The sequence below is a fragment of the Glycine soja genome, chromosome 8 (assembly GCF_004193775.1).
Source record: "Glycine soja cultivar W05 chromosome 8, ASM419377v2, whole genome shotgun sequence".
Taxonomy (NCBI): Eukaryota; Viridiplantae; Streptophyta; class Magnoliopsida; order Fabales; family Fabaceae; genus Glycine; species Glycine soja.
Genome location: NC_041009.1, coordinates 41,462,591 through 41,483,983, shown reverse-complemented (window position 1 = coordinate 41,483,983; position 21,393 = coordinate 41,462,591). Strand labels below are relative to the sequence as shown.

The 21,393-nt window shown below is 37.1% G+C and overlaps 1 protein-coding gene across 1 annotated transcript; it reads right to left on the bottom strand.

Annotated features, from left to right (window-relative positions):
• Positions 1 to 8,416: 8,416 nt before the first annotated feature.
• On the bottom strand, positions 8,417 to 13,104 carry LOC114424478 (protein NRT1/ PTR FAMILY 4.6-like). The gene is made up of 5 exons (XM_028391334.1): positions 12,998 to 13,104; positions 12,730 to 12,835; positions 12,228 to 12,445; positions 10,340 to 10,771; positions 8,417 to 9,542 (listed from the first exon to the last, which is right to left on the bottom strand). Exons 1-5 carry the CDS (start codon positions 12,998 to 13,000, stop codon positions 8,517 to 8,519), a joined length of 1,785 nt encoding a protein of 594 aa, XP_028247135.1. The 5' UTR covers positions 13,001 to 13,104; the 3' UTR covers positions 8,417 to 8,516.
• Between the last annotated feature and the right edge of the window lie 8,289 nt (positions 13,105 to 21,393).

The window sequence follows — 21,393 nt, the reverse complement described above, 5'->3', positions numbered from 1 at the left end:
GGAGTGCCTTGGGATTTTGTATGAGTGCGTACTAAGGATGAACCATGGGTTTTTGTACCAAGGGCAGACCTTGGGTTTCTTATGTTCCTGCAGACTTGTATTCATGCACAGATAAAAATTTACTATTAGGGAAATTTACAAGGGTGGACCTTGCGTACCTTAGATTTTTGCAAAGGGGGTCACCAAGGGAAAACCTTAGGTTTAATGAGCTTTGGACCAGGGATGCGTTTGTCTTGGGTTTTGGTAAGGCTCACCAAGGGTGGACCTTGGGTTTGACAAACCTTTGGAAAAATGAGACTCACCAAGGGCGGACCTTGGGTTTTTTGAGCCTTTGGAGAAACGAGACTCACAAACGGTGAACCTTGGGTTTGACAAGTCTGTGAGACTCACCAAGGATGAACCTTGAGTTTTGCAAGCCTTTGGAGAATCGAGACTCACCAAGGATGGACCTTAGGTTTGACAAGCCTATGAGACTCACCAAGGATGGACCTTGGGTTTTGCAAGCCTTTGGAGAAGTGAGACTCACCAAGGACAAATCTTGGGTTTGACGAGCCTTTGGAGATGAGAGACTCACCAAGGGCGGACCTTGGATTTTGCAAGCCTTTAGGAAAGCGAGACTCACTAAGGGTGGACCTTGGGTTTTGTGAGCCTTTGTAGAAGTGAGACTCACCAAGGATAGACCTTGGATTTTGTGAGCCTTTAGGGAAGTGAGACTCACCAAGGGCGGACCTTGGGTTTTGTGAGCCTTTGGAGAAGTGAGACTCACCAAGGGCGGACCTTGGGTTTGATAAGCCTGCGAGACTCACCAAGGATAAACCTTGGGTTTTACGAGCCTTTGGAGAAGTGAGACTCACCAAGGACAGACCTTGGGTTTAATGAGCCTTTGGAGATGCGAGACTCACTAAGGATGGACCTTGGATTTTGAGAGCCTTTAGGGAAGCGAGACTCACCAAGGGCGAACCTTGGGTTTGAAGAGCTTGTGGAGAAGCAAGATTCACCAAGGACAGACCTTGGGATTGATAAGCCTTTGGAGATTCGAGACTTACCAAGGGTGGACCTTGGGTTTGACAAGCTTGTAAGACTCACCAAGGGCGGACCTTGGGTTTTGAGAGCCTTTAGAGTTGCAAGACTCACCATGGATGGACCTTAGGTTTGACGAGCCAGTGAGACTCACCAAGGATCGACCTTGGGTTTAATGAGCCTTTGGAGACGCGAGACTCACCAAGGGTGAACCTTAGGTTTGATGAGCCTTTGGAGCTACGACCAGGGACACACTTGTCCTGGGTTTTGTCAAGACTTACCAAGGGTGGACCTTGGGTTTAACAATCCTTTGTAGAGTTGACATAAGGAAATTATAAAAGTAAAGGGATGTAGAATTTTATTCAATGTAGTTAATTGAGTACAAATTTCGTTCGTTACCCCGGATATGCCTCGTTAAAACCTCTCAAGCCAAAACCTTGATTTTTTTCAATTGGGAAAAAGACTTGAGTAGGAAAAAGAGTACAGTATCCAGTCTTGCAGAAGGTAAACTAAAGTAGAACTTTATATGGGTAGTGTTTCATGTTCTTGGAATTGCTTTACCATCTAGTTCTTGTAGTTTATATGCTCTGTTGTCTGGGCTTGACACGACCTTGAATGGGCATTCTCTATTAAGTTCAAGCTTTTCCATTCAAGGATGTTTTCTGGCTTCACCTCAAACTCACCATATGAGGTTGTCGAGTTGAAAGGCTCGTGTTTGAACCTTGTATTGTATCTTCTTGAAGCTCAGAGCTTGGTAGCCTCTTCTTTGATTATTGCCATCTCTTGGACTTCATCCATTGTCTCAACTTCTACCTTTATGTTCTCTTCATTTTGCTATTGTTAGAACAACATTCTCCTTGTCGACGGTTCGCCAACTTCAATGGGGATCATGACGTCTGTGTCATATGAGTCAGAAAAGAGTTTCATTGGTCGTTGTCTAGGGTGAACAATGATATGCCCAGAGTATAATAGGGAGTTCCTCATTCCATAAACCCTTAGACTTGTTGATCTCTACTTGACCGTTGGCCTGAGGATGTTTGGTAGAGGTTACGAGGTGATTGATGCCTAGCCTTGTTAGGAATTCGTCATAAGCCTGAGCTTTGAATTAAGTGTCGTTGTCAGTGACAATGGTGCAAGGGAGGTCATACCTGCATATAAGGTGCTTTTAGGTGAACTTCTCCACCTCATTGATTTTGATTTCTCGTAGTGGTCTTGCCTCGACCCATTTGGTGAAGTAGTCGATAACGACTAGTAAATATTTGAATGCTCTTGGGGTCCTTGGCAATGGTCCCAGTATGTCCATTCCCCATATGGCAAAGGGTAATGGGGAGTTCATGCTATGGAGATTGTTAGGAGGGGTGCATGGAATATTTGTAAACTCATGGTATTGTCTACATCTCTTTGTGAAACCAAGGGCATCGACCCTGAGTGTTGGCCAATAGTAGTCGGCACACACCACTTTGGTTGTGAAGGAGCTTCCCCCAGTATAGAGGCCGCATATCCCTTCATGAAGTTCTCTCATGATATAGTCTACCTGTTGGCTGTTCAGACATTTGAGCAAGGGTGTTGTTAACCCTCTTTTGATTAGCTCACCATTAAGGGTGACGTAGTAGTTGGCCTTTTGTTTCAGGTGTTGGGCTTTGTGGCAACACCCCCTGAATTAGGAAATTCTTATAAGGGATCATCTAGTCTGGTACCTCCTCTTCTCCGGCCATAACTTCCTCAGTATTTATGGTGGGAGTTTGGATCATATCTTGGATGATAGTTTTGAGGTGCTCGATCTTTTTAGTGTTGGCGAGCTTGGAGAACAAGTCTGCTCTGGTGTTGCTTTCCTTGGGAATGTGGTACATCTCAAAACATTCAAAGTTATCAATAAGAGTTTTGGCAATGTGGTAGTACTTGAGCAACACTGTTTCCTTGGTCTGGTATATATTTGTTGGCAACTTGCCCCTAGACAAGTTGGGAGTTAGTGTAGCATTGTAGCTTTTTGGCCCCGACTTTTCTTACTAGTTATAGACCTACTATAAGTTCCTTGTACTCAGCTTGATTGTTTGAGGCTTTAAAGTTGAGCTTGAGGGCTTGCTCTAGAGTGACATTGTCAGGGCCTTCGAGGATGATTCTTGTCTTGCTTCCTTTCTCGTTGGACGAACCATCAACATATAGGCTCCACTAGTCTAGGGTAGTTTGGTCATTTCCAAAAGATTATGCCAGAAAGTCTGCCATGAACTATGTGTTCACGGGGTCATGGGGTTCGTACTAGAGATCAAACTCTGAAAGTTTTATTGACCATGCTACCATCCTCCCCATTAGTTTAGGCTTTTGCAAAACCTGTTTGATGGGGTAGTTCATCTTGACTATCACTTGGTGACTCTGAAAGTATGGCCTAAGATGTCGGGTTGAGGTAATGAGTGCTAGCGCCACCTTCTCTATCATTTGGTAGCACTTCTTAGCGTCATGGAGTATGCGACTAGTGAAGTAGATGGGAAGTTGGTGCTTCCTTTCGTCTTGTATGAGGGTTGAGCTAACAACTTCGCAACTTAGAGATATAGAAGAAGGGGTACTCCTGGCCTGGGTTGACATAGGACTGACAGTGTGGCAATGGTCTTCTTGAAGGCTAAGCAAACTTGTTTGCAGGTCGAGTCCCATAAGAATGACTCAGTTTTCTTAAGCAACTTGTTGAATGGCTTTGCTTTTTCAGGGAGCTTGGGGAGGAACCTAGATAGGGATGCTAGTCTAACATTTAACTTTTGAACTTCTTGGATGTTGGTAGGACTGTGCATCTTCAGTATGGTTGTGCATTTGTCGGGTTGGCTTCTATTCCTTGACGTGTGATCATAAAGCCTAAGAACTTGCCTCCATTGACCCCAAAAGTGCATTTTTCAAGGATAAGGCGTATGCCGTATTTCCGGATTTCTCCAAATACCTCTTTCAGATCTACCACGTGTTTGGCTATGCTATAGGATTCGACGACCATGTCATCGACGTTGACCTCGACATTTCATCCAATTTGCTGTTTAAAGATCCGGTCCATCAATCTCTGGTATGTAGCGCCTGCATTTTTCAAGCGAAAGGGCATGCACCAGTAGTAGAAGTTGATATCTTTAGTGATGAATGTCATTTTCTCTTCGTTTGGGGCGTGCATTCGAATCTGATTGTATCCTGAATAGGCATCCAGGAAGCTTAGTACTTAGAACTCGGACGCTCCATTGACTAGCCTTTCAATGATGAGCAAAGGGTATGTATCCTTGGACATGCTCTGTTAAGATCGGTGTAGTCGGTGCACATTTGCCATTTACCGTTGGCCTTTTTTATCATGACGAAGTTGGCGAGCCCGATAGAGTACCTGGCTTCTCTGATGAAATTGGCTTTTTGGAGCTTGTCCACTTCTTCTCTGACCACTTTGTGTTGTTCTTTTCCATCTATTTTTTCTTTTGTGACACCAATTTGGCACGGGGACAGATGACAAACTTATGGCATATAATGCTGGGGTGGATACCTGACATGTCAGATGGCTTCCAAGCAAATAAGTTTATGTTCCTGTGTAGGACATTAGCTATGAGTATGTATTCATGGATGGTGAGGTCCCGGCTGAGCTGCGTACACTGGCTGGGTTTGGGTCTGAGTTGCAGTTTGATGAGTTCCTTAATAGGCTTTAGGACTTTATCAGAAGTTTCATCGTGCGGATTTACATCGAATACATCGTCTAGACTTTCTTGGTAGACAGTCAAGGCTCAGACTGGAGACCCTTCATCTACGCTTATGACTTAAGTACCACCACCCGCTTGAAGTGAGGCCTTGGAGGCTCCCTGGTGGGAGGATAGGGTGTCACTTTCAGGCTTTCAGCGTAGCACAATCGTGCTTGCTTTTAATCTACCTTGATAGTAACAATCTCTCCTGTCAAGGTGGGGAACTTCATCTTTAGATGTAGTGTGGAGACGATGGCTCCAAGCTCATTGAGAATTTTCCTGCCAATCAAAGCAAAGTAAGAGGTATTTGTATCGACAATTAAATACCTATTTATAAAGCTCCTCGATAGCTGGCCTTGACCTAAGTTAGTCATTAGGTCAAGATAGTCTCTGGCCTCTACTCTTTCTCCTACAAAGCCAAGGAGTGGACCAACGTGAGGTTGGAAGGTGTCAGGCGAGACTTTAAGCCTCTGGAATGTTTTCCAATATAGGATGTCAATGGAGTTGCTTTGGTCGATGAGGACCTTGAACACCATGGAGTTGGTGATTATGATGATGACAACCATGGGGTCATCTTGGTTAATAGGGTTGATACCCTTGAAGTATTTATCGGTGAAAGTGATAGGATGAAGACTTCATGGGGATGGTAAGTCGACACAGTTGATGTCAATGTCTCGGATAGCGTGGAGGTGTCATTTACTGAATTGACTGGAGTGCCCTCCATAGAAAAATTTGTTCGCAATGGTGTTGATTACACCTTTGATTTGCTGGGCAGGCTCATTTTCCTATTTATGCGGAGGTTGTCGCTCGTGTCTTTGCTGGTGGTGTCTTTGTCTTCCTCGATCTTCTGTTCTGTCTCTTCTTTTGCCGGCATCGTGATTACTGTGGTGCTCCTCTTGGTTTCCTTCGGGTCTCGCTCCTGCTGCGTGACTCTCTGGCCTCTTCACGAACTGGGCTAGATACCCAGCCTGTATGAGCTCTTTTGTTTTGTCTTTCAGGGCCCAACAATCTTTCATATTGTGACCATAATTGAAATGGTATCTGTAGTATTTGGTCCTATCTAACCCCGGCCTAAGAAGAAGTGGCAAATGTAGCTTGATGGGTACCTCTGGGTTGAAAGCCTATCTCTAGGATTGTAGTGTGATTGACCGTCAGGGGTGTGTAGCATTTGTACCTAAGCCCTTTTGAGAGAGGCTATCGCTTGTTTGCTTGTGCCTCTTGCCCGACTTGTGTGAGTCGGTCTTGCTACCTACTTCTTTCTTGTCACACTTTTTTCCAACTTGTGGGGCCTTATTTCTAAACATGAACATCTCTTCCATCTAGATGCAGCCTTCGGCTCGTTCACACAACTTGTCCCTGTTACTATGGGGTTTTTTTGCATAGACTATCCGCAAACTTACCAGGTCTTAGGGCGAGGAGAATGGAGTGTAATGCTACCTCTAGGTTGAGATTTCGGATTTGGACAATAATGCGTCCAAACCTATCCATGAATTTTCGGAGAGATTCATCATCTGCTTGTCGCAGACTGGCCAGAGCAACCGATGTCATACGATGTGACCGGTTGGTTGGATATTGCGAATTGAAATGCTTGACGAGAGTGTTGAAGCTATCGATGGACCTTGGAGGGAGTCCACCATACCAAGTTAATGCTTCCCCTTTGAGGGACGTTGGGAAGACCGAACACAAGATTATGTCATCATTGGTGTATAGATTCGCCTGGGTAAGGAAAGCGTCTAGATGTTCATCTAGATTGGTGGTTCCATCATACCGCTCTAGGTTGAGTGGTTTCTAACCTAGAGGTATGTAAGCTTGCATGATGCAATTGACAAAGGGTTGTCGACGAGTAGTTCGCCTTTCAGGACACGGGAGAGACTATGATCATCATAAGTCTTGATTATGTGTTGGGGGTGTGATTCCTCTTGAGTACGCTTAGGAAATGTGTGAGCGGAGTGCTCATCGCCTTGGGGGCGTCTGGCACAAGCCTCCAGCTAATCATGGTCAGCCTTTAGCTTTCCAAACTCCTCCTCATGGTGTCGCTCCATCTCTGCAATGCAGTTTTGGAGTTGTTGGAAAGTATCAGTATCTGTCATGGTTGTTGGGGAAGGATTGGAGCCTTCAAAAGGGGTCTCGCGTCTAAGGCCAAACCGCGTGCTAACCATGGGTGAAAAAGAGAGGCCGCATGGTATGTTTTACCGTGGCCCTACAGCGGATGCCAAATATACTTACCAAAATCTGGAGTTGTCCCACATCAGGGTGGACGTAGACAAGGTGGGCTCCTAGATCTCACATGTCAGACTGAGAGTTCCTTTTGTTAAAAGGACAAGAGGGAAGGCCTACAAAACAAATGATTCTGACACTCATGTAAGTACATGAGTTAGGAGAGTATAAGTGAGTATGAAAAGAGTGAAATGGAACCTAGTACTTATAGAGTGGAGAAGGAGCTGTAAGTTCTTGTTTGTAGGGGATGTTACGGTGACGTAACAACTCTTGTAGATAATTACCGACTTTCAGATAATAACCAGTAGATAATAATGACTTATAGATAATTTGTGACTTAGAGATAATTGAATATATGCCACGTGATAAAATGATTGTAATATATTCAAATAATAAAGTGGTTAGAGATAATCTGTCAGTTGAGAGTCCAATTACTAAGGACATGACATCTGTGCTCCTGTGTTAGAGTTGTCTCGAAGTTCCATATAACTTACCATGTATATTTTGTGAACCCTCAACAATACACTAATCAACTAAACAATTATTTAAGCTAAATTTTTTAAATACACACTCCCTCGAAGAAAATGTATATAAGTTATATATTAGTACATTTTAACAGAAACAATTTTTTCCTCTAAAAAAAAATAAATAAATTATTTTCCTTCCAATGTAGTTCTTGACATGATTGACAACGGACTAGATAGCTTTAAACAGCAAATATAAACTTTATTACCGTAAAGATTAAATTTCAAGGGCATTAATTAAAGTATTTAATTACGACTTCATTCTGAGTATTACAGTCAATGATAGATATTCAAAATTATTTATTAAGGATATAAAAAGTTATAGAAAATATAAAATATTTTAGAAGGAACATTCGTTATTAACTCGGAAAAAAAGGAATATTCATTATTATTCTCAACCATTAAGAGAGATTATATTCCTTTATATTTAAAAAACACAAAATGCAACGCATACTTAAGGAAGTGAATATTTTAAAATGAACGAAAAGGGAGATACTAGTATAATTTAAATATCTCTTAACGAAAGAAATGTAATTTAGTAGAAAAAAAATGAAAGAAAGAAACAATATATGGTTTCATACAAAATAAATACCATTGTTAGCTTTTTGACTAATTAAGCGCTGGGGATCAAACTTCATTGCAATTTTGAGCAAAACCATCTATTATATATATCCCACTAAATAAGTTAACAAGTTGATTATAAGGGCATCTCCATGTGTAAAATCATTTGCTCTCGCCTAAACCTACACTTAATAAAAGCGCATTTGATCATTACACGTACGCGTTGCATGTATCCTATTCATTTTTCTCATGCATGACTCTTTTCTTTCTTTTTTCTAATACTAGAGATTCCTCTCTTCCTAGCTCTATTATTTTTCTATTGCTAGGAATTGAATTGATGATCCTCTCCGTTGCATGTTATCTAGTGCAAGAATACAAGGTTTACAACCACCGAATAAAAATTAATGACTCGAAAATATTTTTTGATCAATGGCCGAATTGTAAACTTAAGGCCTTATCTAAATACCATTTTGAAAACTTTCCCTTTTGGTAATTATTTTCCCTTGATTCAGTTGTTGTTTGTAGTTCCTGTCCCTCTATACTTGTATCTGATAGCCCAAAACAAGTAATGCAAGAAATTCAACGCACTCAGCACACACATGAGCCAGTAAAACCTCTCTAAGTGGTAGTGGTTAAGGTTTGCCCCAGAGAGCCATGGTCTATGTGAGGTGTTACCAGTGACACTATTTACAATTGACACAATTGCTGAACTTACGTAATACCCTACAGCCAAAGAGACCCAAGAAAGTGATGTAGCCAAAGACCTCATGCTAGAAGGCGCTTCTGTGAAGAAAAACTCCAATAACCCAGCAAAGGTGAAGAGATCAGCAGAACCAAGGAACAAGTACTGAAAAGCAATCCAAAGGAATGTGATAGGTAAAGGCTTGGTTGCATCATGACCTAGAAGGTTGTTATTATTATTTGAGTGTGTTTCTATTGCCACCCTTTTCCTTTTCACTTCAACAACCGCCGCCACCGCCATCGCAACTATCGAAAGGACTAGTCCAATTCCGATTCTCTGGAGGTGTGTGATTCCCATTTCTGTCTTGGTGACTCTTCTTGCAAAGGGTGTGATTATGTGGTCATAGATTGGTGCAAGGACCATGATGAAGAGCACTGGGAAGATTGTTAAAGAGGCTGGTGGAACCTTCAGGGAACCGAGTTTGGTGTCCATTGTTGCGGCTTGTTCAACTGAGAAAGTGGAGAGCTGAGCTAGGCAACAGTTTAGTATGATGGTGCATGCGAATATGGGGAGCACTTTCAGCACTATCTTCACATCCTCTACTTGCTCCATTGTGCATTCTATTGATGAATAGATAGGGTTGTTGTTGTTCTGATCAGCTGCTTTGTTGAGGAATTTGAGTGTGTTTGTTAGGGCTTCAGGTTCCTTGTTTGCTTTATTAGAAGCTTCTTTCCCTGCTTGTTGTTTTCTACTACCTGAGTGTGGATTTGAAGGGGTTGAAGTCAAGTTCACCACTGCACTGCTGGAATTTCTACTGTTGAAGCAGCTGTTAAGTGAAGCAGCAACTAGTACCTGCCTTGGTCAAAATTAACCAGAAGCATACATAGTTCAAATTTAGATTGAAGATAATTATATATGGAGCATTAAGTGTGGAAAAAAAAGAAAGTAATATGTGTTGTGTGTGATTCAACTTTAGAAGCTTCTATTCTTAAAAGTTGAAACCCTCTAAAGGTTTAATTATTTAGATAAACTTTAATAAGATAGTAATTAAATAAATTGATTTAAGTTTATGTTAAAATTAGATTATGAATAAATTAAAATCAAATCTTAAAAAAAGGTTAAATGAAAATTTTCATAAAAGTTAAAATACACAAGTTAATTCTAACTGACAATAAATATTTAATTCCTTTTACTTGTAAATTATTATGCCTAAAAAATGACTAGAAGCTCTTTTGATTTTTTCTTATAATAAAATTAAAGAAGCAAAGGGTGAGTCATGACACAAGATAAAGTTGTGCCTTGGTGTCATGGTTTCGAATCCGAAAACAACTTCTTTTCATATGAAAGGATAAGAATCGTACAATATCCCCCCTCATACTTTGCATAATGAGAAATCTCCGGACAATGGGATAAACTAGTTAATTTTTAAAATTAAAGAATCTACTTTATTTTAAAAACATTTTTTTCTTAAAGTTGTTTTGGCCCACCTTCTAAGAAGAAAACCCAAAAAAATAGGGCAAATTAATACTTCCTAATTAAGAAGTAAGAACTAAAATTTCAAAAAAAAAAAAACAAAGCAAAGAAGAGCTAAGCATATATCTGAGAGAAAATAAATACACTTACTAATATTACTGAAAAATTATTATTACCTTCAAAATGGTTGTAAGTGAACTTCCAGAAGGGATCTTGCTCCTATAAGTAGTAGAACCTGCCAAGAACACTGGGATGGACACAAATATGGCTATAGTAGAGATTCCAAAGCCCCATTCCCACCCTTTGTTGTCATCAACCCACACCACAAATGTGACTGCAATAAGGGCACCACATGACAAGCAAAAGACAAAGTAGTTGAAGAAGGTTGATCTTTGCCTTCTTCCAGATGGAGTGTTGTCATCAAATTGCTCAGCACCATGTGAAGGCAATGACCCCTTAACTCCTCCAACTCCAAGTGCCACCAAATAGAGCCCAGCAAACAGCATTGCTGCTTTTCCACCACTAACTTCGTTGCATGGAGTGGCTGCGTCACATGCTGGTGGCTTCAGTGATGGCACACGAGCTTGTACAGTGAGAACAATCAATCCCTGCATAGTGCACACAGAAGTTTTTATTCCCTTAGTCATGAACAGTAATTGTGCAAAGTGATATGTAGAATAAGAATGTTGTACATTCTTTTCAGTTTGTTTATTTTAGTTTCTAATATGCTACTGTAATTGCTAAGCCCTGGGGCCCAATCTGTGGTAGAATAAAATACTTTAACAAATAAATATCATCTGGGTTTGAATGAATTAAATGGCGCGCAATGCACATATAGACAAAATTGCATTTTTAGATAAATTTTGTACATAAAATTATATTATAGCAAAAAATATTATTATATAAATTTTTTATTCCTAAGTATGTATATGCTCACATATGTATGAAAGATTTATTCAGTAAAAAAATTCATGTTTAATTTTTATTATATGTAAAAAAACTTTTGATTTAGTAAATTGAAAGATATTGTGATTTTTGAACAAGACAAAAAAATATTCTCTTTAAAGAGACAATTTTATTTGAAAAACAATTAAAAATATATTAAATATAAACACTCCTCTCAATAAAATATCATATCATAATTCACTGCATTCTTCTCTCAATAAAAAAACTCACTACCTTCGAGAAGACAAGCCTCATTCCGTAAACCTATTTCTATTCATATTCTATGAATTTATTGCATGGATACATATTATTATTGTTCTCAATGCACATAAGAACATGAAATTATGAAAGTCAGCTAGTGAAATATATATCATACACATAAAGAGTACAACGTGTACCATTTCTAAAATGTGACCAAATAAGGAAATGTCACCATCTATTGATGAAAAATAGCCACGTAAGTGGGCCGAGGCCATGTGCACATCCCCACTTCAGTCCCTGGACTGTATACCATAGACAGTGATCTGTTGTATTACTCTATCAACTACAGATCCTGATACGTCAATTTGAGATTTTGGCGTTTTAAAATAGTAAGGTATATATCTTCCATATTGTCCTAGAATGGTGTTATTTCGAGAATGTGACTGTCAAAATGACATCCATGCACTTCGTTTGGTTCCATGAAACATTTTTAGGGGTTATTTATAGCCTAGGCCGGGTTTAAGTTGTTTGATTACAAATATCTTTTTAGTTTGAACTACAACTTGCTATCATGGGAAACAATTATTTTGAAATCAGATAAAATTATTATATGCTGTAAATTTTCTTTGGATCACACAACAATAGCAAAAGGGTAAAAAACAAACTCAAAATTAAGGTATCATCATCAATAATTGTGTTAAACCATATTGTGAATTGTCAAAAAGTGAAGAGATATAAGATAAGTTAATTCATTAAAAAAATATTCTAAATTTAATTCTCTTTATTAATAAAACTAAAATTTTAATAAAGTAATATTTGTTGATGATAAAAAATTTATATTGGAAACTAAATTAATTAGTCTTATATTTACAAAGTAATTAATCAGAGAGAGAAATTAATAGTGTATAGGGTGCATACCAGGAATTCAATGACTGCACTTATCAGGTAGATGTGATAAGTGGTGAAGAAAGCATCAGATAAGAAACCTCCAAGGAGGGCAAGGAGGAAGGCAGTTCCCATGAAATTTGTGACATTGTTGGCAGATTTTGAAGGGGACATATGCATGTACTGCCTCAGATACAGCACCAAATTGCTTGCATTAGCTAGAAATGCCAGACTCTCCAATATCTCGACCACTGCACAAAATCCACACACATTGAAATTAGTGCCACATCACAAATAATGCATGATTCATATCTATCATCATTCATCACATACATAAAGTAATAAACAACCGAATTTGGACTCATTCTATCTCCAACCCCAATACTCCCAATTGATCCAGTTAGTCCATATATAATTAATACATACATATAAATATATAATTATATGAATCAATATGTATATAAACATATATGTATATAAATATAAATAATATTAAACTATAGAGTAAATAGAGAGAGGGGAATTTAGGACAGACCTAAAACAAAGGAGGCTGCAAGCATGCCACCATGGCGGCCTCTGAGAGCAGGCTTGTTCCTCCAGTTCACATAGCCTTCCCATGATCTCTTGTTTTGTTCTAATTCCTAAACAAACAAAATTGAAAGAAAAAAATAAAAAGTGTGAATTAAATTATATGTGAGAAGCTAGCAGCATGTGATATAAATTGATTAAGGAGAAGAAAAGGGAGAGAAAAGGTGAGAAGAGAGAAGAGTGCAAGAGGTAGAGGGGAAGCAGCGAAAACCAACCATGATTCTCTCTCTCTCTATTCTCTTTTTTGGGGTTTTGGATCTGTGAGAGAGTTAGGAGAGAAAAAGGGTGTTGGCTGGTGGAGGATTTAAAGAGAGGAAGGAAAGGTGCAACTTGGGCAGAATGGTCTATAGACACTATAGTCTGCAATTATTAATAAGAAATTGGATAAATAGTTATTTTTTAGTTCCAAAAAGAAAAGGTGTGACAAATCTATATAAATGAATATCTGGATACACTTATATATGTAAAATAATGATAATAATATATATCTTATTTTTTAGTAACACAAGAATATATTTCCTACTACGGTAATGACGAAAAAAGGAGGAAAATATACTTTCAAAGAAAAAAAAAGTGATTATTCTAAGAGATGCATGTCATGCATTTAATATTTATTAAAAAATTCGGTAAGTATTTATTAATTAAACACTATAGAAATGATACGCAAATATACGTTTCTAAGATTGTGTGTATAGAAGAAAATAATTAAAATTAAATTTGTTAGGGTAAATAGTTATTTTTGTTCTTCAATGTGTAGAATGATAAAAATTCAAATTTTAGTTCCCAAAAGATAAAAAAGTGCAACAAATCTATTCATTTATTAACTTCCGTCCGTTACAGTTAATGAAAGATCTTACTGACACATTTAAGGATGGATTTGTCAGTACTTTACACATGGAGGGACGAAAATAATTATTTATCCAAAATATAATTTAATTTTCATCTTCTTTTTCTTTTTTAAACGTTATAAGCATAATATTACAATCAACACTAAAAAAATAGGAAAACAAACATAATAATAAGCATAATATTGATTAAAAAAAATAATCTGTGTATTGCTCTAAAACTTCTAATGTAACCGTATCTTATCCAAAATATGAGATTCAAACAAAAATACACAATCATTAAATTAATCTTTACAAAAAATGAGACCCAAATTGATTTTGTCAATACCTAATGTTGCCACAATACAAATTTTATAACAACAAATAGATTATGCTTATCAATTAATATTATGTTTATTATTATGTTTGTTTTAACTGTTTGCTTTGTTATTTTTTAAGTGTTTATTGTAATGTTATTCTTACAACGATTAAAAAAGAGGAAGAAGAAAATTAAATAATATTTTGAATAAATAGTCATTTTCATCCGTGAACATGTAGAGTGCTGACAAATTCATTCTTAAATGTGTCACATAGACTATTTCATTAACGGTAACTGACGAAAATTAACAAATAAGTGGATGTGGATTTGTCACATCTTTTTCACTTTCAAGAACTAAAATTTAAATTTTTATCTTTCAGAAATAAGTTATCAGTGCTCTACACATTCAGGGACAAATAAAAATGACTATTTACCTCACAAAATTAACTTTAATTATTTTCTTCTATACACACACAATCGTAAAAACGTATATTTGCATATCATTTCTATAGTGTTTAATTAATAAATATTTACCGAATTTTTTAATAAATATTAAATGCATGACATGCATCTATTAGAATAATCACATGTTTTTTCTTTGAAAGTATATTTTCCTCCTTTTTCGTCATTATCGTAGTAGGAAATATATTTTTGGGTTACTAAAAAATAAGACATTATTATTATCATTATTTTAAATAAGTGTATATATTTTAAATAAAAATAAAATAAAAGAAAGAAAAAAGTTTAGAAGTTAGGAAAAGTGCAAAAAAAAGAAAATAACTAACTAAAAGCATTGAGACAATTATTAAAAAGAGAATAAACTAATGAAAAGTAAATATGTCTAAAAGATGTGGACACCAAAATGAGATATTTGCTTTGGATTGTTTTTGATAAAATTAATTGAAAAGTTGGAAAGATAATCGAAAGTTTAAAACTAATAGTTTAAAGTTGTAAAAATAATTTATTAAATTAAAAGTATTCAGTAAGACTAGCTGTTAAGATAATTAAAAAGTGTAACATTATAAAAAATAATAATACTATGATTTATTTTTAAAAGGTAACAAGAAAATAAATAATATCAAGGATAAACATAAAATAAAATATAAAAAGTTAAAAGTTAGAAACTAGTATTTTAAAAAATATTATTTCAAGTAACGTTTCAAAAAATGTTGTTAACTATTAAGAATATACTAAAAATAACTTATTTACCAAATACTTAAATGAACTTTTTACTAATAAAAAAAAACTAACTAAAATATTTCACCCAACATAACCTTAAAAAATATTAAAAATAAAACTTTCAAATAAGATATATACATCAAATAAGTGTATGTGAATTATGCAGGTTTTGATAATGCTGAAAAGAATTCACTTGATAATGATTGTCATCATTAAAAAGGGGAGAGAATGTGAATGTATGAATACATGATTTTGATGATGACAAAAAATAATTAAACAAGGTTGCATTCAAGATTACTTTAACAAACATTCAAAGGTTAAGTATTACTTCAAGGTTAATACAAGGTTGCTTTAACAAAAAAGCATTGCTTCAAAATTAATTCAAGATCAAGTTTTGCTTCAAAACAAAGTGTTTCCAAGACATCTAAGGCTGTCATAATCGATTACAAGACAGTGTAATCGATTATCAGAAGACAATTTTGAAAAAATAGCTTTTATAAGGGTTTTGAAATTTGAATTTAAATGTTGTAATCGATTACCATTGATGTGTAATCGAATACCAGCAACGAAACTCTTGAAATTCAATTTGAAAAGTTATGACCCTTCAAAATATAACTGTGTAATCGATTACCAGTGAAAAATTTCAGAAAAAGCTTTTTGAAAAGACACATCTCTTCAAACCATTTTGAAAAGGCACGAATGACCTATATATATGTGTGTCTGACTTCAAAAAGGAAGAGAAAGATATTCTAAGAGAATTTCATTGTCAAATGCTCTCTCAACAACTCTTGGACAAACACTTGCAAATCTATTAAGAGTTCATCTAGGAATTTCAAATTGTATTATCATCTCTAAAAGAGAGAAATTCCTCTAGGAACTTCAATTTGTATCATCCACTCTAAAGGAGAGAAATCTTTCTGTTCTTCTCAGAAAGTCAATTGTAATCAAGAGATTGGTTGTCTCTTGAATTGTGAGTTTCCTGAACACAAGAGAAAGAGATTCCTCGGGTGTTCAGAAGTTGTAAAAAAAGATTTTTAAAAAGATAGTGAAGAATCTCAAATTGGTTGCTTGAGGACTGAACGTAGGCACGGGAAGTGGCCGAACCAGTATAAATCGAGTTTGCATTTCTCTCTTCCCTTATTTCATTTATGTTATTGCAATCAATTTTGTCTTGCATGTTTAAAGAAAATTATTAAATTGATTTTTGTTTCTTCTTCTGCATTCTGAGCCTATCATTTAGAAGGAGATTAAAAGTTTGTTAGTGAAAAAATTTTGAAACTTAATTCATCCCCTCTTTTAAGTTATTGAGACAACTTATCTAACAGCGTATTCCCTTTATTATACCACAATTTTACTCATTTATTCCTATGCTTGTTCTTTGTTTCTCTTTACTTATTCAATACACCTATCATATTTTTTCCTTCTCTTCCTTCCTTTAATGTTCTCTCTCTATCATTTACTTATTTATGCACCACAAAAATAACTGTACGTTTATCATTTCTTTCTATAATTTTCCAGCATTACTATTTTGTTTCTTATATTCTTCCATGCATCTATAAAAATTTAAGAATAAATTATATTCCTTTTTAGTTTCTTTATGCTCATCGACAACGAAATGAAATAATTTATAATCAAAGAATTTTTTAATTACTATTGCATTATAACAAAAGTAACTGCATAAGTAAAATATAATTTTGTATATATTTTTTTCGAAACTTTTGTACACTTAAATTAAAATGATTTTTTTATAATTTCCATAGTTTATAAAAATTAGAAAATTATAATTAATTTTAATGAAACAATATTTTTTTTTAATTTGAACATATCCTATCATTATCTAATACACACTAAACATCGGATAGCATTAAAGTATAACTTATCATGTTATTATTATATCTTGTTCTTATCCTACTCGTATGTCTTATATTCTTTTTGTTCTAACCACCAAATGAACCCTTAATCTATTTAATTTAAAGTGTGTATTATTTTGATTTCTTTAATTTTTTGAGTAAATTATTTTAATTTTTAGAATTAAGTAAATTTAATTTTAATGTTAATTATGTTCTCTATATATAAACATTTAAATTACTTTTATTCAAACATTAAGAAAATTATGATAAATTTGAAATATGAAATTGAAAAAGAAAAATATACAACATGTATTGTTTGGGGTCCACAAAAGTTGGCATGACATGTGACGTGGCGCTTAAATACCCACGTCAACCTTGACATAGGAGCACAGACACATAACCCTTAGCAGTCGGGCTACTGGGCCAACAGGTTATCTTTAAATACCTTAATATTTGAATATTAATGATAATGTTACAATTCCTTTATCAAGATGCAGGTGTTCAATTATCTATAAGAGATAAATTATCTATAAGTTACAATTTATCTACCAGCTATTATATGTAAGAGTTGTTACGCCAAGATAACAAACCGTACAATCAAGGACCGAAAGCTCTCATCCCACGCTATAAATACCATGTTTCATCTCACCCTTTTCATCATATTCTCAACTCACTCATGTACTTACATGAGCGTCAGAGTCCTTTGTTTTGTAGGTCCTTCCTCATGTTCTCTTAATAAAGGGTACCTATTGTCCGACGTGTGAAGTCGTGGAGTCCATCTATGCTGCGTCTACCTTGACATTAGCAAACTCCAGATTTCGGTAAGAACATTTGGCGCCTACCATGGGGTCGTGATAAAACTTACCCCGTTGCCTCTCTTCACTAATGGTTAGCACACGATCTGGCCTCAGACACGAGCCACCCTTAGACAACTACAACCCTCTCCCAACAACCATGACATATAACAACACCCTCCAACAACTCTAAACCCATATTGCGGAGATGGAGCGACGTCATAAGGAGGAACTTAGGAAACTGAAGGCCGACCATGATGACTTAGAGGCTCGTGTGCGACAGCCCCAAGGGGACGAGCACTCCGTTCACATGATTCATGAACGTTACTCAAGAGGAATCACACCCTCGGTAAACCATCAACACTTAAGACGATCACAACCCCTCGCACATACACTGCCATATGAAGGGCCGACGACTTGCCGACACCCTTTTGTTGACTGTATCATGGAGGTCGAGTTGCCTTTAGGTTGGAAACCTCTCAACCTAAAGTGCTCTGATGGAACTACAGATGCGGACGAACATCTGAATGCATTCCTCACCTAGGCTAATCTTTACACCAACGACGATGTAATCTTATATCAAGTATTTCCGATGTCCCTCAAAGGGGTAACATTGACATGGTATGGAGGGAGCCATCGACATTTTGGCACCCTTGTCAAACGTTTCGACTCCCAGTATGCAACCAGTCGGTCACACTGCATGACTACCGCTGCTCTAGTCAGTTTGTGACAGGCAGATGATGAATCACTTCGAAAGTTTATGGATAGGTTTAGATGAATTGTTCTCCATATCAGGAATCTTAACCCTGAAGTAGCACTACACTCCATTCTACTCGACTTACAGCCTAGTAAGTGTTAGACTTTTGGCAAGCATACCAATTATCATTGCAGGTTGCACGTTTATAAAAAGAGTTCATCTCCACAGGGACTTGAGTTACTTAATTCATTCGGATAAAGGTTACTAGTTCAATAGTTATGTACAAATTTAATCGAATGCCATTGTGTTAGTGCTTAGCTTTACTGAGTTTTAAAAGATTGGCTAAAATTTTGTTAAAACATAAGCACTTAGACAATGAAGGAAAGCTGGAGTTGCTGCACATGATGTCTAACATTATGTCAAGGAATCAGATCGGGCTGCACAATGCACAAGGCAAGATAAAATGTCAAATGAAGAATTGAAGCTGCAGGATCCACGATGTCGGATACAATGTCCAGGACATCCTGCCCGAAAATACTGGACACATAAATCTGTTATATCTTTAACAGATTAATGTGCAGTCAGCAACAGATTAGGCGATCTATCTTTAGGAACGAATTAAAAGATGATTAAAGTTCGAATTACAAACTTGAATAGTTCGTTCAGGGATTAAAGATTAAAGATAAAAACTAAAAGATCAAACTTTATCTTTTAGATCTTTAAGTGCAGATTTTTCAGGAGAATGATAGATCTCATCCAGCGCAAGTTGTTGCAGCCCAGATACGCACACTGCTATATAAACATGAAGGCTGCACGAGTTTTCCACCAAGTCCGAGATTGAAGAGTTATTTTGTGAGTTTTGGGACTTGAGTGTTTTGTGAGCCACCTTGATGCTACCCTAACATCAAGTGTTGGACCTGAGTGTGTAGAGTTGATCTCTATTGTTCAGAGAGCAATCTCTGGTGTGTCTTTGATTTGTTTGTAAACACGGGTGAGTGATTGAGAGGGAGTGAGAGGGGTTCTCTTATCTAAGAGTGGCTCTTAGGTAGAAGTTGCACGGGTAGTGGTTAGGTGAGAAGGTTGTATACAGTGGCTGTTAGATCTTCGAACTAATACTATTTTAGTGGATTTCCTCCCTGGCTTGGTAGCCCCCAGATGTAGGTGACGTTGCACCAAACTGGGTTAACAATTCTCTTGTGTTATTTACTTGTTTAATCTGTTCATACGGTCATATACAATCTGCATGTTCTGAAGCGCAATGTCGTGACATCCTGTACGACATCTGTCCCCAGTATCAGAATTTCAATTGGTATCAGAGCGGGCACTCTAAATCACTGAGTGAGATCTAGGGAGATAAATTCTGATGAACATGGAGAAAGAAGGAGGACCAGTGAACAGACCACCAATTCTGGATGGAACCAACTATGAATACTGGAAAGCAAGGATGGTGGCCTTCCTCAAATCACTGGATAGCCGAACCTGGAAAGCTGTCATCAAAGGCTGGGAACATCCCAAGATGCTGGACACAGAAGGAAAGCCCACTGACGAATTGAAGCCAGAAGAGGACTGGACAAAAGAAGAAGACGAATTGGCACTTGGAAACTCCAAAGCCTTGAATGCCCTATTCAATGGAGTTGACAAGAATATCTTCAGATTGATCAACACATGCACAGTTGCCAAGGATGCATGGGAGATTCTGAAAATCACTCATGAAGGAACCTCCAAAGTGAAGATGTCCAGATTGCAACTATTGGCTACAAAATTCGAAAATCTGAAGATGAAGGAGGAAGAATGCATTCATGACTTCCACATGAACATTCTTGAAATTGCCAATGCTTGCACTGCCTTGGGAGAAAGGATGACAGATGAAAAGCTGGTGAGAAATATCCTCAGATCTTTGCCTAAGAGATTTGACATGAAAGTCACTGCAATAGAGGAGGCCCAAGACATTTGCAACATGAGAGTCGATGAACTCATTGGTTCTCTTCAAACCTTTGAGCTAGGACTCTCGGATAGGACTGAAAAGAAGAGTAAGAGCCTGGCGTTCGTGTCCAATGATGAAGGAGAAGAAGATGAGTATGACCTGGATACTGATGAAGGTCTGACTAACACAGTTGTGCTCCTTGGAAAACAGTTCAACAAAGTGCTGAACAGAATGGACAGGAGGCAGAAACCACATGTCCGGAACATCCCTTTCGACATCAGGAAAGGTAGTGAATACCAGAAGAAGTCAGATGAAAAGCCCAGTCACAGCAAAGGAATTCAATGCCATGGGTGTGAAGGCTATGGACACATCAAAGCTGAATGTCCCACCCATCTCAAGAAGCAGAGGAAAGGACTTTCTGTATGTCGATCTGATGATACAGAGAGTGAACAAGAAAGTGATTCTGACAGAGATGTGAATGCACTCACTGGGAGATTTGAATCTGATGAAGATTCAAGTGATATTGAAATCACTTTTGATGAGCTTGCTATATCCTATAGAGAACTATGCATCAAAAGTGAGAAGATTCTTCAGCAAGAAGCTCAACTGAAGAAGATCATTGCAAATCTGGAGGCTGAGAAGGAGGCACATGAAGAGGAGATCTCTGAGCTTAAAGGAGAAACTGGTTTTCTGAACTCTAAACTGGAAAACATGACAAAATCAATAAAGATGCTGAATAAAGGCTTAGATATGCTTGATGAGGTGCTACAGCTTGGGAAGAATGTTGGAAACCAGAGAGGACTTGGATTTAATCATAAATCTGCTGGCAGAACAACCATGACAGAATTTATTCCTGCCAAAAACAGCACTGGAGCCACGATGTCACAACATCGGTCTCGACATCATGGAACGCAGCAGAAAAAGAGCAGAAGAAAGAAGTGGAGGTGTCACTACTGTGGCAAGTATGGTCACATAAAGCCCTTTTGCTATCATCTACATGGCCATCCACATCATGGAACTCAAA